Here is a 17,683-nt window from a genome sequence, read left to right as displayed (position 1 = left end):
GTTGTCATAATGGAATTTAGGATCACAGACTTCCTCTTCCTCCCTACAGGAAGCAGGTGAAGTTGGGAGAGAGAGACCCGAATCCTCTTCCGTATTCAGCGATACTGACAAAGGAAGGACAACGTAGTCTTTACCATCCTGTAGAATGCAGTGAAAAAATACAAAAATTAAATAAGGCTACAGAGATACACAGACATAAACAGCTACACAACATATGTGGAGAATGCAGCAGCCCAACAGAGCTACCTTGGTTGTTTTATTAAACTATGAGCATTCTACTACCCTCTCAGGAGCACCTTCATTAAAAGAGGGAAACTTAGTAAGAGCCACTGCCAAGTATTTTTCAATAAAAAAAAAGAGATGTGACATACCGTAACATAATGCGTAAACTGAACTTTTTCTTGATGTCTTTGAAATAAAAAATTTAAATCTTAGTAATGTTTGAATTGCAATGATGCAAAGAACACGACCCTGAGGGAAAAAAATAACCTTAAATTGAAAGTGAGATTGAGTTGGACTACAGCATATGAATCATAAAGCCTAAATTAAGCATAAGAAGTAAATGAAAAAAAGAATGAAATGGAGATAGCAAAAAAAGAAGTTTTCTATCAATACTTTGGCATGTAACTTGATGTGAATAACAACAATAATATTTTAAAAAATTTCTTCCACTTGTTTATATTTCTGCTTTAAAGTACGAAGAGAAAAAATGGATTATGCATCCTTCGGTACCGCACACCTATTTATAGTCCCGTAAGAAATAATTTTGTAGATTTCCTCTTTTCTCTAATTTTTTTGCATTTATCCCTTTTGGACTACAATATGACACATGTATGATTAGCTATTAGCTATCAGACAGTAAATCACGTTTGTCCTATATAGTCACAGTACACTACAGTTTATGACAAGAGAGTCTAAATCATTAGTAATCCAACCATATTAGGTTATGGGCAAATATACGTACAGTATGTTCTGAACACGTTTTTTACTGTGAGGGTGACCGAGGACTAGCACAGGTTGCCCAGAGAGGCTGTGGAGTTTCCATCCTCAGAGATATTAAAAAACCACCTGGAGATGGTCTTGGGCAACCAGGTGTAGGTGCTTTGAGCAGGGGTTTGGACCAATGACCTCAAGAGGTCTCTTCCAACCTCAGCCAGCCATGATTCTGTGATACATAAGATTCGAGCTGCTCTGTAGGAAAGTGAACAAATTCTATCCTTTCTGAGTTTTGGTATGCACAGAAGACACGATACTTTGGAAGGACAGGTAATTCCCATCACTACCAATAGGTTGGAAAGGGAGAACTAGTCTAACAGGAGAGCATGTGGCAAAATCCAGCTTTCTTCTTCCGAGTGCTCACATCTATTGCCCTGGCCTTGTCCACATTTGTGGTGCGTGAAGAGGGAGACGTAAGATGGAGAACCAAGGAGGGAAGGAGGCCCGTGTACCCCACCTGGAAGCAGTGGGCTCTCTGACCACAATGCCTGTACACTGGACAAGTCTTAATACGCTTATCCACGTGGAGCTGCTGACAGGCAGTGAAATGCCTGTATCCTTATCTTCCAGAAGAGTCATTAAAAACACTGCGTCCCACATCCTCACATATGCTAAGATATCTATCTTTGGCACAGTAAGATCAACAGGAGCTACCTGCCGAAATGGCTCTGCAGTACGCAGAGAAATGGGCAGCAGAGCAGGGAATTGAGCCTGTGCCAACAACTCCTCAGCAAGACAGCTAAGTAACCACAGTGGCGGTGTCACGGGAAGCCCTTGCTGGCACGGCAAGGGGGCTTTTGGTTACCACAACAGACCTCTGCAATCTTTCTCCCCCAGGTCATTCTCCTCTGCCAGTTGCCCCAACTGCCGGTCAGTAACGGGAGCAGTGGAAGAAGCCCAGGCTCCCCGACGGCTTCAGCAGACAGTACCCGACTGTGGGATTTCGTGGTGGCTGGCAGGACAGGCAGGGTTCAGCTGGTGGTTTTAGCAACCAGAGAATACATTTCATGTACCTGACGGACATTGGCTTGCAGTAAATTCCCCAGGTGCTCCACCAGCTCTGAAAAAGTTGGTCTCTGCTTAGGATCTCCGTGCCAGCAATCCAGCATTGTTTGGTACCTAGAAGAACAAAGCCCATTAAAATATCAGCATGAAGAAAACAGCACCTATTGCTTGCTCAAGCACCTGCTATTATTGTGGGGTAAATGTGGGCAGCTGGAAGAACAGTTTCTCACATTTCTGGTGTTGTATAGTCTGGTGCTCTCATTCTTGTTCCTTCTTTCAATCTTCTGCAAAATTCCTCATCAATTTTCACTCCAGGGTATGGCGATGCGCCTAAAATGAGAGCAACGGTAATTTTAATGCATTAGACTCTTAAATTCTGGGATTAATTTTCAAACAAGTAATTCGCTATGGCCTGAGTTAATAAGGTAATTCAGTATATTTGTATGTGCAAACAATTTATATTTATGATGACAACAGCAACTGATTGAGTAAATGAGGCACATAATCACATACTGAAATTGTATGAAGAAGCATCTCAAGTCCATGTTCCTACATTTGCATTTTTAAGGAAATTTGAGTATTTTATTTTGATGGAGAAAATAAACAGGAATTTTTCAAGAAGTAAAAAAGACATGCTAAAGAGGATCCAAGAACACTTTGAATGTTTTCTTCAGACTCTGTTGTTTAAAATTTAAGATGGCTCAGTAAAATTAAAGTGACTCACCTAATGAAAATATTTCCCACAGCAGAACTCCAAAGGACCATACATCACTCTGAATGGTATATACTCTATCAAAAATGGTTTCTGGTGCCATCCATTTTAGGGGTAGTCTGGCCTGAAAGCATTTCCATAAACAAAAAGGTATCACAGTTTAGCAAAACACTGAGTTTCCACAAACCCATTTAAGGTGAAAAAAAAAAGGAGTCCTGACTTCATATTAATTCTCTCTCAAACAGAGAATCTGAAACTTACATCTCCTTTCCTGACGTAATCTGGGTCTTTGTAGATGTCTCGAGCCAAGCCAAAATCACAGATTTTGACCACGTTATTGTCTGACAAGAGGATATTACGAGCAGCCAGGTCCCTGTGGATGCACTGCAAAGAGAAGTAAACAACTTTATACGCTGCCTGTTGTCACAGCTCTGTCCACGGGGCTGATCTCTTTCACATATGTGCTCTCCTACCCTCAAAGGCCAGATAATTCTTCAAACCTTTTAAGAAAAAGAAACCTCAGCAACAACAGTTACTGACTGTAAGTGCTTTTTTGATGGTCACAACTGATTTGGCTCAGGGAAACTTGTGTTCCCAAGTCCAAACATACATCTGTTTATCCACTATGCAGAGAGGGCCTTTGAAGTTAGCTAATTAATTATCCTAAGAAGCTGACACAAAACAGGTTCAGATCTGATTACCTTTAGATTTACTTAGGTTCACTCAAATTTGTGTACTCCACTCTCTCCCTGAAAAACCTACCACACTAAAACACCGATTTGATTCCAACACAAATTAATCTTGACTACAGACAGAAAAGTTCATGCCTTTACCTATGCAGAACGACAGCTTAGCCAACAACCTGAAGACTTCAAAACTCAAGCCTCAATAGCTTGAAGTAAAAAAGCCAGGCTCTGAAAGCGGCTGCAGATTTGCTTCTAGTATGGCCTAGAAATACAGATCCTGGAAAGACATCCTTTTACATATATACACCAACCAGTATGTATAAAATGTAGACAAATGTATGTTTTTAGAAAAGACTCTGAAGTCTGCTCTCGAACGCCTAGCCTGCACTCTAGAGCAGAGTTATATTCCCTGCTTCTATTTCCTTTTCCCATTTCTAAGTACTTTTTGTTTCTATACAACTGCAGGCAATTCCTCGCTCTTGCTGGAATTTACATCCTTTGAAACATGTACTATATGTATTTAGGATCAAACCACAGAAAAGCACTTCTAGAAGGCCAAAATGCAGGTGAGGTGCTATTGACTGCCAGGGTGTCTTTGGCAAGAGACTCTCCAAGGAGTCATCCACGAAGTTTCATAGATGAGCATCATCTCTCTTCACGCTGCCCTTCCAATCCCACTGCACGAGTTACAGGCAACCTCCTCAGAGCAAACTCCTTTAGTTTAGCTTCGGTTACCAGAGATTTGTCCCTAATTCTTTTAATCGTCCTCATAAGTCAGCTCCCCTCCTCCAACTACTTAACCATTTTTCTATGAATCGGTGACCCATAAACCTTATACAGATCACTAACATTTGTGTCAATAAATGCATGGGCTGTTTCACTCTGTAGTATTAATGATTCGAGTATGTCTTAGAGCAAAAAGAAAATGTTGCAGATGACTGCTAGTCCAAAGATGAACATGCTGTTTCCTTCTATAGACCCACAGCACTATTTCCTACAGTCAAATAAATAACATGCCACTCTTCCTGAGAAGTTCCTTACTTTGCGTGAAGCCAAGAACTCCATTCCCCTCGCCACCTGGAAGCTATAACAGATGAGGTCCTCCATGGTCAAAGGGTTCTTGCAAAGGTCTTCAGGACCAGCTGCAAAGAATCAGACAACAGTCAAACATGCCCTTTGTCACTGATTTCACCCATAACTACTTCTCAGGCAAAAGTCCATCTTAACCTTATGCCACGTTGAACTGGAAGAGCAAACCAAGCCCCCTTTTTTGGCTGTATAATTATCACTAACAACACATTTTACACCAAACTAGTCCTGTGTAAAATAAATTTTGAGATGATGGGTTATACCCCAGGCCTCCTTGCTTATTTCCAGAGTTCACACCAGTGGAAAGATTTGCGAAACAATCCCAAAAGAAAAACAACCAAAACTCAGCTCACAAGTTCCTAGAACAGGAAAGGCTTGCTGTGGTTTCAGCAGTTGAATTTGGAAACCGATAAGAGGGAGGCCTCACCTAGTCCTCACGGGAAAGAATATGCCATGGGGAGAAAGACTTCAATTTGGCAAAAAGCCGTACTAATTTAGGGTAGAAGAAGCCTAACCTCATCCTCTAGTGACCTGGAGGAATAATGTACTCAAGCATCCAACAAAGATACCTAGGTTTTTGAAATAAAAAATTCAATTACTTTAATCAGCGCTTGATTTTAAGAAGAAATCTACCAAGAACTAAAACACTGGTGGCTAAAACCCTCGTCTCAAGGTCTGCTTTAGGTCTACATACTTCTAACAACATCCCAGCTCAGAGGGTCAGTGGTCACACCAGAGAGGTCTGAAAAGGACTAAAACGGCGTGGAAATGCACAAAGTTCATGCCTGACATCATTACCTATTAGGATCGCATTGAAACCACGAGATCATCCTCCCTGTTAACATGTTTTTCTTTGCATTAAATGATTTTTACTAGAAGCCGAGGTATGGGCAGTTGAGCTACAGCCTCCCTCCTGACCAGTCTGATCCCACCGCCTGCTGAAATCAGCAGTCTCTGAAACATGCTGGCAGCACTGACACTTTGTGCTGTCTCTGCCAAAGGAGAACATGGCAAATGCATCAGTGAAACCGCTGCAGAGGGTATGTCTAGCCAGGGGAGGATTTGAATGAGCGGATAATACAGGTTTCCTGTTCCTGACAGACCACCTGCGCAGAGGGAAGGCAAATCAATTTCTCTGCTAATAAGCAGTGAAGCAGATGGCATTTCACGATATTTAACTTCTGGGTAAACATTGAGGAAATTCAGTTAGCACCCTGGCACATCCCTCTCTGCACTGCCTTCGGAGTTTGTGCTCTGCGATTTTCCCTGAAGACACTGGGACATTAAATAGACGGATCTCCAAAAGGCAGTGCACTAAAACTGCACCCTCTTCAGACAGGACATTACCTGGGATTGGGCTGAGGGGTTTGGGATGCTGAACTAGAAGATCCACAGCTCAGGAACTTTGGTTATTCAGGAAATACCCCGCACACAGTTTTGAGTGAGCTTTGGAAATCACACGGTCCCCAATGTCCCTCATCAGCCCCCACCAGTGACAGCTGTTCCAACACCAGGAGAAGACATATCCTACCGTCCTCCTCTTCCACATCACTCAGGGACCGCTCCTCCACAAAGCCAGAGCTTGCTGAGCTCTGGCTGCTCGTGATGCTGTCCAACCGTCGCTTCAGGTCGGCGGAGACATCACCAACGTAGTTCTCCTTCCCCTGCCGAAACCTGGCACTTTTGGTCTAGAAATGTGAGGGGTGGGTAGGAGAAATCAGAAGCAGAAAGCATGCCAGAAGCTTCCTCAGGAGAGGCAATGATGCTCCCCACAGTCTGTGCCACGGGCACCACTGAAGGCAGGGAGGGCAGCCCAGCACTGGCATGATCGGCCGTTCTGCTCCAGGACAGCTCTGTTTGGGGCACCAGGCTGGCGCCGTGACAGCACCGGCAAACCCCAACCTACGGCCATGCAGGCTTACCAGCTCAAGTACCCTCTGCCACTCCACAGCATGGCTTTAGCCTGCTCCCGCATCCTCCCAGCTGCCCCCCATCAACATACCCACGTGCTTGGGAATAAATGCACGCTGACGAGCTGGCCTTCTCAGCCCCCTGGTGCCCACCACTTCTGAAGCACGTGTGGATGCTGCCAGATCCCCTCTCATACTCTTGAGCCTCTCCGTACTGCTACGGCTTTACCTCGCGCTGCTGCAAAGACCCTTCCGCTAAACCTTTACCTTCGCCAAAACCCTAGCAGCCCTCAAGATCTGATTTATTTCCTTCTTCCCCTAAGCCACTGAATACCCCTAGGGAGGATGCCAGCCCCGCAGGCTTCCTCCACCATGTTTCCATTTTCTCCTGCTTCAGTTTGGTGACTTTTCTGCCCTGGCAGGGCTGGTTTTTTCCGTTGCCGATTCCCATTCCCACCGCTTGTGTAAGCAAGGGTCAGCACCCTTGTGAAACCCTGCCTCTTCCTTCAAGGCCTCTCAGATATTTGTTTATCCTTTTTACCTCACAAGAGGATGCAGCCAGTTGCCTTTGCCAATATAAAATAGTAAACAATGACTCCAAGGATAAAGAAAAATAACCCCCTGGAGAACCGACGAGCAGTTTGAAGAAGCTCTTATCTAAACACGGCAGCTGCAGGAAGACTGAAGTTCGGGTCTACCAGCGTGGCAGAGCACAGCCCAGGGGCCTCCCTCCCGGCTGTGGGTAAAAAGGGGAGGGTGCCGAGCGTGATGCTCGGTGCTGGGTGCTGCAGCCATGCTCTTCATCCACCAATCTGACCCTCGGAGGGGATGGATCCTCCCAACCCTCTCCAGAAATCAGACCCCCTCACAGGCGACCAGAAATGAGTTTGAAAATGCCAATCTCCATCCCCGCTCGCCTTTCAAACCGGGGTGCAAAGAGGGGGTGTTGTGATGGGAACTCGCCTTTGGAAAGGACTTGGGAGGTGAAAAGCTGAATGTAAACTCATGAGATACATCACTTACACAAAATGATTAAGAGCAAAAAAAATGTATAGCCTGGTTCAGCAATGAACCAAGGGGATAGCAGAAAGGATAATCACGTGACAGAAGATACCTACGGGTATCTGATGGATATATACACTAAGCAGGGACTGCAGTTATTTAAGGTGGTCTGGAGCTTAACTAAGAAAGGAAAAAATTCAGGCTGATAATCAGAAAAAACTTCCTGACAGATACGGCCAAGTGTAGAATAACCTGCCAAGGGAAATAGTGGAAGCCCAGTTCCTTTGCACATTTTAAGCTAACAATAACAAAAGAGCTACATTGCAGGGGCCAGGGGAAAGACTAGATGACCTCTGATGTCTTTGCCATCTCTCATTCCCATGAGAAGTACTAGATATTGAGCGTCCCCAAGGATTGCCACTACAGTCGGCACTAGAAACAGAAACATCGTGTGTGGAAAAAACCCACCAAATCAAACATTACGATGTTAACCTCGACTCCTTACCTTGTACGGGACAAATTCACTCCTCTTGCTCCGTAGGTAAGCTGACAGATTTCCAAACTTGCAATATTCCACGATCACCATGAGTGGGCCTGGATAACACATAAAGCAATTCCTTAGAAAGACCATTTATATCCCTCCTTATCTCACAGCATAATTTGTGGCTAGAAATACATACATTTCAAAAAGCATTCTACTAGCCAGAGGTTTTTAAAAATACCAGTAATAAAAAAAAATCTAATCAAAGCCGGGAAGTGATTCCTTTTCTGCTGTATAAGGAAGGAAAAGAGAGTACATACTTTTGAAAATCACAGGCCTAATTTCATATGTGAAAATGTGTAGTGCTGTGCTTATACTTAAAGTGCAAATAACTGCCTATGCTAATTGCAATTGTAAGGATGCGACATACATATTTGAATGAACTTCAGTGCAATTAACCACTCATCTGCAATAAAGTACATACATGATTATCCATGCATTTTTATGCGGGCAGTTTAAGTCCTAAAAACTTAAAACAGGAATCTCGATCTCAGATGCCTTAATATACAGTCCAAATGTGGTATTTCATGCTCAAATTGCTTCATATAGGCATATGCTACAACGATAAATTTCCATCCTAGGTTCCAGATACTGGCCATGCCTATTTTGTTATGGAATAAACAAGGAAAGAAATATTTATGGACTATGTTTCCTTCAACTACTGCACTTCTGTCATGGAACTTTACAAATTAAATTCTGATCCACAGTAAGCCAACAAGTTAGCTTCCCTGAAAAATTATTACTGAGTTACTTTACACTGAATTTCTTCCAAATTAGCGTGCAGTGCTGGATTTGTTAAACGAAACATCTGTCCCTGATTATAAAGTAAAATAAGTTCATCCACCCAGAGCTGGACTCCAAATTGCAATCTCCCCTCCTACACACACACACAGGCACCCACAGCCCACCCAAAGCCAGGGAGGGAAGTCACAGCTTGCAACTGCACTGTAGCCGGTGACAAGCATAAGACCAACTTGTTAAATCTGGTATTAGACTCAGACCCAAAGTCTGTTACACGTGGGATGTCCACTATGAAAGCGGATCTGAAGTACAGAAAAGCAGTGATAGAACAACTAAGGGATGGAGCTGGATGTAGAACTCAGGACTTCTGAGCCCTTATTCCACCTCTGGACCTGCTCACTCTTATCAGAATCTCTTTTTAAAAGAAGACGACAATTTCTTCTAGATCTTAATTTTGAAACTCAATTTTCTATGCAGCACAAATGGCAGAATTAGAGTTTTCATTAGCACCTTTCCACCCACTGAGAAGCTACTCACCTCCTGGCTTTGTGCAGGCTCCAAGTAAATTGACAACGTTGAGATGGTGGCCAATATGAATGAGGATCTTCAGCTCCGACATAAGCGCTCTATGCTCACTATGGGTTGCACCCTCTGCAGAGGTAAAACAACACAGATCAGGAGCATCACAGACAGAAAGGTCTTCCCCTCCTCTGTGTTCTCTTCTGTTATTTTTCCAGCCCATCTAGTGAGAAGTCTTATTGGCTGGTAGCCTGGATCAGCTATGCTGCAGGACACTGATGAAAGCTAGGCACATGCATGACAGGGTTGGTTTTGCTCTGCTTTTAAACATTTTCCAAAGTTTACCAAGGGCAGTACATCAAAACAGGGACACAAACAGTCCAGATTAGCAAACATCTTTTTTCCTACAGACCTTTTGAGCAGTTTGTACTCTGCCGTTTGACTCTCCCAGCCAAGAAGAGCTAGAAACATTGTCCCATAGCCTTTGCTGGGGTCCATGCTAAAGGTCCAATGGGTCCACGGACTGGGGGAGATAGGGCCAGGGCCAAACATGCCTGACCCTGCAGCCTCACCAAAAGCCTAGAGACATGGCTGGTGTCCTCATCCCGCAGGGATAGAAGGAGAAGAGGAAAGAGCTGAAGCAGTGGGGAGAGAGGGGCGGAGGAGGCAGCTTTCTGCAGGCTACCTGAGCACTAGGAAGCTGGAGGGACAGGGTTTTCTAATTTTTATTGTCGTTACTGCATGCGCATCCCATTGCAATGAGTCTGCAACAGGTCTTGCCTGTGCTTGCAACTGCTCACACTGTACTGTCAGAAATGCCCTGGCTTTCCCACCCTTCCTCCAGTACACCATAGGGTGGGATACAGCCCCTGGCTACTGGGAGCCCCATTTTGCTGCCCCAGCTATGTCCTCCTCAGGAACAGTGTGTCTGGGAACCACAGCTTTCAACTTTCCTGTGGTGAATGCGAGGCACTATAATATGATTTAAAGTGAAGAGAAAGCTGTTCAAAACTATTACTCGTTTTGGAGCATGTCTAAGCCATTGTCTGAGACTTGCAGAAAGCTCCCTACCAGGCTGCGTAAGGCAAAAATGGACACCTGCAAATTGCCTGCAGGAGCAAGTTTATATTCTGAACCTGACTAGATCTATAAAGCAATGGCTAAGAAACCACAATCATATTGCTCCAATTATCGATGAGGTAAAGGCATGTACTTTCCCTAATCATTGCTTCATGACACCAACTGTTAAGCTAAACTTGTATACACCATTGGTACAAACACTTTGATTTTTTTCTATCTACTGGTTATAGTATTGGCAATTATCCCTATATTGTGTATTCAAGGTGAAGTTTTAGTCATCATTTTTACCTTTAAGCATTTTGACTGCCACTGTTTTGCAGGTAGCAGTTTTGTCGATCCCAAACGCGTCTGCTTCTATGACTTGGCCAAAAGCTCCACGACCAAGAGGTTTACCTTGAAATGAGAAGATGAACATACTCCGATTTATTTGCTTGGCACAGTAGGCGAAAGATGCAGAATAAACAGCAACTCTAAACTGAACTTATGTATCAGAAATTAACAGAGGGCTGATAATGGGGAGAGGATGTGTTATATCCTTCGGGACCACAGAGCCCACCTGGGGCTCCTGCATCAGGGCAGCCCCACGGCAAGCCAGGACCTGAAACACCCCCCAGCACAGGGCTGGCTGCAGTATCACTAAATGGCTCATGCAATGAAGACACACCTAGCTTTAGCCGGTCTCTGGGAAACTCCCACTTGCTGGCATCATACGGGAGCCGTTCACAGTGCTCGTCTATAGGGACTTCGTCAGGATCCATGATGATTGACAAGTAGCCAGTCTTCATGTCCCCTCCATTGGCCTGGAAAATGGTATTAGTTGTAGTTGCACAGATTTTTTTGCTGGTGATGTGCAGGCAAAGTGCCATTTTCTCACTTTGTGGTGTTCCACTATTTCCCAGAAATGCCAGGCTACTGTTTCCCTACGCCATGTCATTGTGAGTGTGATCACCGTTAATTACTTGCTTTTTTTTTTTTTTTTGATAAACAAAACCAGCTGAAACATTTTTTCTCTTGTGAGGGCCTGTTCAATTAAAAACAAATTTCTGTGCCCCCGGTTCCAGGCAAGAATGTTACGGCATGGAGAGAAAAAATGTGTCTGTTGATTTAAGAACAATGGAAAGAAACGACACAAAAGGCCTCAAGTCAGCTCTCATTTGTCATGCAAGACCAGTGCTGATAGGACAGTACGAGAATTTTTTCATTACCCGCTTAACGGTCCGGAGGATGATTACAAGAAGCAACCAGAAGAACATGGCAATCACTGCAGTGCCAACGAGGATAATGAGCTCCAGATTTGTTTTCTCTTCAGCGCCTGGGAAGAAATAAATGAATATCTGAGTGATAGTTGGAAGCGTATTAGTTTTGTGCATTCATTAAAGCAGAGAATGGAGGTCCTTGTTCTGATGGTTCGTTTTAAAAGTACACCATGGAGCAAGGAAACGAAAGCAAAACAAAAAGCTTGGGTTTTTATGTTGGAATATTATACTTAGTTTCGAGCTGTTTTACACACCACCCAATTTCTTAGCATCAGCTTTGTTCCAAGGACAGTGTCTGGACCTTTGGCAAACATAAAAAAGTAAAATCTCACATTTTAAAAAGAAATCATTGTTTTAGAATACTCAAAATGAATGAGTCTTTCTCCAGAAACTGAAAAAAACCCATCATATAGTAAATAAAGTGCTGTGAGAATGACCCAGAGAACAATCTCTCTCTTGTCTCTTTACATACATCAGCTGGGGCATGAAAAAAAGTGGTTTTACAAGAACACATGAAAATACGGTCTTATTTACAACATCCCTTTTCCAATATAATAGTCTCCAGCAGATAAACTTGAACATCTATTAATGCGCAGAGGCAGCTCTCTTCTTCAGCTCCTGTTCGCCACATCATGCTCCTGTATTTCATCCTTTGCACCATACAGATTTTCCTACACAATAGCACACTCCATTGCATGACCCCAATGAGCTGCACTATAAATTTCTTGGAGTAAAACAGTATGTCCTACACAGATTTCCAACTTTTACAGACATGCCCCAACCACATCAGCTGAAAACTACTTTGATGTCAGCTGCAGATAATTTCCACCCGATGTAAACATATTGCCCAACATCTTAATATCCTAATGGGACCTGTAAGAATAACAGGATACCGCTCTAATTACCTTAACAGAACAGATCGGACAATCACCCTGACTTATAAGACAGAGGTTTGTGAAGGATTCAGGGACTAAATTTTGTAAATGTACTGATATCAAGGGCAAGGAGCTTTTAGTTCGAGGCTTCTCATTGCAACTCTTGGTGGAAAGTCCATCATGGTTCCAGCTACTCAGACTGCCGACTAACCTGTTGTTAGGATTTATTGTTTATTATTGCAAATTGCATTCAGTGTGTGCCATAATAGGACTGGAACAAGTGAGAGATGGGTCTCACAAACGCTACTTTCAGAGCTTGGTGGACTAAGGCTAGAGTCCCCTAACCCAAAACTGCAACTTGTTCCTATGACTGAAATGGGACAGCAATCACAACAGACTGCACAAAGTCTTCACTCTGTTTTTCTTAGATGCTGTGACAGCAATGACATAGTTTAAAAAGTTACAACTGTTAAAAAACATAGTACGACAATTATGTTACCAAGACAATAGAAATGCCCGAGGATATCTGCAGGTTTAGGTAGGGTCTGTTGTATAGGCTTGTATGTAATATAGACTGGCAGAGTTTTCTTTGCAACCACAAGTAAGATAGATTCAGCTTTTGTTGAAAAGCACTGAACAACATTAGGGAGGAGAAAGCGTCAGCCTCAACAGCTGGGATTACGATGGCTATGACAGAACCCAATTTGAGCTTGATAGGAATGGTCAGGACTTTTTGCAAATCTCATGATGTATTTTCAGATCTCCGATCAGGATAGCCAGTAGATCTTCCTTTTAGTGATTATAAAGATTTCATGCACGATTGGAAAAGAAGCTAACACTAACCTTCCACTGAAAAAAAAGCCACTGCTTTTCTGCATCCCAGGACGTTGCAGGCACGGCAGGTGTATAGCCCTCCATCTTCTTTCCTCACCCGACGTATGGTTAGTGTTTTGTTTCCATCTTTCAAAACAATACCTGGAAAAAATAATGATTCTTAGTTCTGCTATTTTTATGCCACTTTGTGTTAAAAATTCAAAATGAAACTTTTCATGGTGAAAATCAGCAGTGAGTCCCATGAAAGAAAGCCTTTAAGTGATAGAAAATTATAGCAAAGGAGCAATCCTCACCTGAATCTTCAACGAGGGTTTCGTTGTTTTTAAACCACATGATGTTTGGAGGAGGAATGCCATTCGCTGTGCATGACACTTCTATGGTTTCACCAATGTTTGTTGTTTGATTTTCCAGATTTCCTACAAGTGTGGGTGCCATGGGCTCTGTTGGTTCAAAAATATGGCAAAATTACTGACCATTAAAGAAAACATCCATTTTTGCAGTAATAGCACTTGATGACACGCTACACGCTTGGCCTAGTAACAAAGTCTCAAATCCTTTTATAACACCGACAGCCACAGCGTTCGTGTTAAGATCATAGTTAAACTTCCACGTGACATGAAAAAATGATAATAGCCAAGAAAATTTTAACAGTATTGATGTAACCTGCTTTAGATGGTTTAATTCATAACTGCTCAGGCTGCTGAGGGAAGAGGGAATAGGTGAGAATTTGCTTCCCTCACGTTTCTATTTCCAGGGTCATGACGAGAAGTCTGATACTGCTGGTCCATCAAACGTCCATTCAGGACAGCCCATGAACGTGGGTAGATATTTTCCTGAATCTGCCTAATCAGTCTAGATGTCTAGATCCCAAAGCAAAGCCACCACTATTTGTGTGAAAAGCCAATTATTTTCAGCTTGCATTGCTTGCGCCTGAATACCAGCATCACTTCGTGACAGTTTCAAATTATAGACACTACTTCAAACTCAAGAGTCAGTTACACAAAGCAGTAGCATTAATGCTATGAATACACACATGCATATACAACTAGAGGGAAAAACGTGTTTTGAAAAATAACATTGAGAAGTTATTGAGCAAATCACACGCCATTATTTGTGCAAAAGCCAAACTCATCTCCTTGCACAGCACAGTGGCTCAGTCAGTGTTTCCTCAGTGGTAGTGATGAAATAGTAAGTCTCTGCTGCCCAGACAAGACCCAGACCTGTGTGTTACCACAAACGGTCTAAATCTATTTAACAAACTGAGTGCGCCACTAAGCCAACACATGCAAGACCTGGAGATACCAGAAACTGACACCACTGCAGTTATTTTCCTACACAAACACCCATTTTGGTTCACAGTAAGAGATCTGTACCTTGAACAGTGAGGTGCTTCACCAGGCAGTGCTGTGTTTTAGCCTTTTTGTCCTGAGCAATGCAAACATAGTCTCCGCCGTCCTGGAGGGAGATGTTACGGAGGATGAGCTCTAAGGTGACGTTTTCACCATTGGTATTTGAAACTGTTGCATTCAGCTTCTGGAGAGCATTGAGGTTCTTGCAGACAGGCATGGGCAGCCCTCCAAAGGGAGTCTGCGAAGCATGAGCACTGAGTTTGTACCACGATAGCTTCTCAAAGGTGAATTTGTCCGCTGTGCATTGCAAGGACATGTTATCCTTCTCTGTGAGCTGATTCCGAGGCTGGAGATTAATTTCAAGACCCCCTGCAAGTTAAAAAAATAAAAGAAATTCCTATTATGTTGCACATTTTGTTGCCAACAGTAACTTGAAAAAGCCGTTTTACAAATATAGCCTTATCCGCACCTTGCCCAGTTGTAAATAAGGAAACAAAACACTGAAAAATCAATCATTTATGTAAAGAGTACAATCTCATTTAAAATGGGCCAAAGAAAAGCCTGTGTAATGAATATAGTTCCTCTTACTGTAGAAACCTCTGGTAACCTAAGACGATTCTTAGCGTTATCTTATAGTTCATTTTTAGATTTGGATTAAAATATTACTTCAGCATGTGAATATGGGGACTGATTTTCAAAGACAGAAGCTCTTTGCAACTGTTTTTGAAAATGTTATTACAGTACGTCTTTACTCATTTTGTGACACTACCACAATTTCTCTGTAGCTCTTTTAAGTGACTGCAGAAGCCCAATAACAATCACTCTTGGGACAACAGTGCCCATTTTGCATCATTTTCACGGGACTGCCACTCCACTGATGCCAGCAGAACTAACCACTTGGCTGAATTTAGGTGATGACTTTAAAGGCTGCATTAGGAAAACCTTAGAAAAACCTAAATTTCTAAAGAACGAAACGATTTTATAAAGGACAGGAATCGGACAACAACGTTCAAACACCTATCATTAGCAAAACAGACGAAATAACATTAATTTAACATGGCTGTCCTCAACAGGGTATACTTACTGGTCACATGAAAGGAGATAACTCTCTCACTTGACCCAGCTCTGTTCGTAGCCATACATCTATACAAAGCAGACACATTCGCCGCTTGAATCACGAGGGTGCTCACAGTCTACAAAAGAACAATTGAGCAATTTCATACCACGTCAGTACTAAAGTACGTACGTGAGCCCGACCACCTCAACAGCTCTGTAGGTATCTGCACAACCGAAAATCCCTCCACAGCACAAATCCATGGCACAGCAGGAGCACAGTCCCCTCCTGATGTTTACGGGTTTTTCCTTAAGTCTGTAACGATCAGGCAAAAGACAACACGAAAAAGCAGCCTGCCAGAAGGCAGACTTCAGTATATGTGTTAATAAATGCTGCACCTACAACTTCTTCCGCTCTTCAGTCTCTCCAGCTTCTTCCTATTACAGTTAATTGGTAAGATTAACTCATCTAACTTCAGACAGCTAAAAGGTAAGCACTGAAACCTAAGTTATGTTCCTCAGTGGAGACTCACTCGGGGTCAGTATCTAAAGGACTTGAAAGTGTCTACCTCTGTCTACTGGCTTTAGCAGAAGCTTACATGACTAGCTGGGAGTAGAGCCCCAAGTTTAACGTTAGGTGAAAAGAGTCTCATCTCTAGTGATATATTTCCAGATGTGTGGACTGATGAACAGGGCTAATCATACCCAACCAACAGAAAAGAAAATCTGCTCACCTTTGTTTTCCCGGCAATAGTAACGACTCGGTGCTTAATTTCAACCTGATTCCCACCCTTTCTCTCCGAGATCACTTTCCATTTCCTGCATGCATACGGATTAGCTCCTGAGCGAACTTTCCTGAGATATAAGTAGAGACATATGCATTAGAGAAGACGAATATTCGCTCTCCAAGAGAATGGTTTTGTGTTCTCTTTATAATATGCAGATATTTATCTACAAATCAGATGCACCACTGGCCACAGCTTGCATCTCGGAGGGAAGAGTAGGTTTCTGGAAACATTTCTATTAAATTGCACCCTTTAACCTTCTGAGACCTTTGTGGTCTGTAAAATAAGAAACCCCCAAGCCGAAAGGTGAATTTCCTACTTAATCTGCCTGTGTCAGCTCAATCAGGATGCTTGGAGGGAAGAAGCTATTCTGGGAACAAACCTCCATTCATAAATGGATGATTCAAGTTAATTTAGTTCAAAGGAAGACAGAGAGACAGAGAAATCACTGAACTCCCTACAAGAATTTCTTGAGGACAGTAGCCATTGTGTAGGAAGCAACCAGGCACCAAAGGAAGAAACTAGTGGAAATCATTTTAAAAACAACAACAGGAAAGAAGAATGCTTTTTTTTTCCTGGCCTTTTTTTTTTTTTAAAAAGGAAATCTGGGCTTATGGCAGGCCCAGATAAGGGAAGCTGCGTGAATCTCAGTCAGGCACTCTCTCTATCATTCCCCAACATCAATCAGTGCACTTCCTCCAAGATACACTTTCACACAGATAAAGAGCACCGTCACACTCAGCACTTGAGCGTAAGAAAAAAAAAACACCACCAAGATCCGTAATTAGCATAAACAGCATTTCCTCTGTTTGGGATGGAGCTTTGGGCCTGCATCCCACAGGGAGATCTGAGGGGAGGGCAAGCAGATAGCCGCATTTGAAACCCCGTGCAAGCCAAGATGCCCTTCAAGAAGGCAAGACGGCAACACGCAGGTGCTGCTGGATCCTCGCTGCGGGTGGCCCTTGCCTCTGCAACTCATGGCTGATGAAGACGACCTCAGCAGAGCCTGCCTCAACGATCTGCCTATTAAGTACAATGATCTTTTCTTCATTGGCCATGAGTTTGGGCTCGGTAATGAGCCTGGACAAGGGATGCACACAAAAAATCCCCTCCAACCCAAGCAACCCTCAAGAGCTACATAAGCCGCAGAAGATGGCAAGGGCTTAGCACTCACTGGGGGCTGAAAGTGCACTCCTCCTCCAGCTGCCAGTGCCAGAGGATGGCGGCGGGCGGCGGGACGGCGGAGACCG

The 17,683-nt window shown here is 43.2% G+C and overlaps 1 protein-coding gene across 1 annotated transcript in view; it reads right to left on the bottom strand.

The window, feature by feature from the left end:
• Window positions 1-17,683, bottom strand: part of KDR (kinase insert domain receptor (a type III receptor tyrosine kinase)) — a gene marked incomplete at both ends in the record, with an annotated part of 29,852 nt that overhangs the window by 5,028 nt on the left and 7,141 nt on the right. Inside the window, 18 exon segments of the mRNA XM_009573487.1 lie at window positions 1-138; window positions 2,010-2,115; window positions 2,232-2,331; window positions 2,726-2,837; window positions 2,975-3,097; window positions 4,441-4,541; window positions 6,020-6,176; window positions 7,906-7,994; window positions 9,220-9,333; window positions 10,570-10,674; window positions 10,946-11,081; window positions 11,487-11,593; window positions 13,256-13,387; window positions 13,540-13,686; window positions 14,620-14,964; window positions 15,680-15,788; window positions 16,383-16,503; window positions 17,608-17,683. The exon segment at window positions 1-138 is cut by the window's left edge and continues 45 nt beyond it; the exon segment at window positions 17,608-17,683 is cut by the window's right edge and continues 40 nt beyond it. Coding sequence (XP_009571782.1) covers window positions 1-138; window positions 2,010-2,115; window positions 2,232-2,331; window positions 2,726-2,837; window positions 2,975-3,097; window positions 4,441-4,541; window positions 6,020-6,176; window positions 7,906-7,994; window positions 9,220-9,333; window positions 10,570-10,674; window positions 10,946-11,081; window positions 11,487-11,593; window positions 13,256-13,387; window positions 13,540-13,686; window positions 14,620-14,964; window positions 15,680-15,788; window positions 16,383-16,503; window positions 17,608-17,683 — 2,318 coding nt within the window.

Source organism: Fulmarus glacialis, unplaced genomic scaffold (assembly GCF_000690835.1).
Source record: "Fulmarus glacialis isolate BGI_N327 unplaced genomic scaffold, ASM69083v1 scaffold24922, whole genome shotgun sequence".
In the NCBI taxonomy this organism is placed as follows: domain Eukaryota; kingdom Metazoa; phylum Chordata; class Aves; order Procellariiformes; family Procellariidae; genus Fulmarus; species Fulmarus glacialis.
This window is presented reverse-complemented; position numbering and strand designations above follow the sequence as displayed.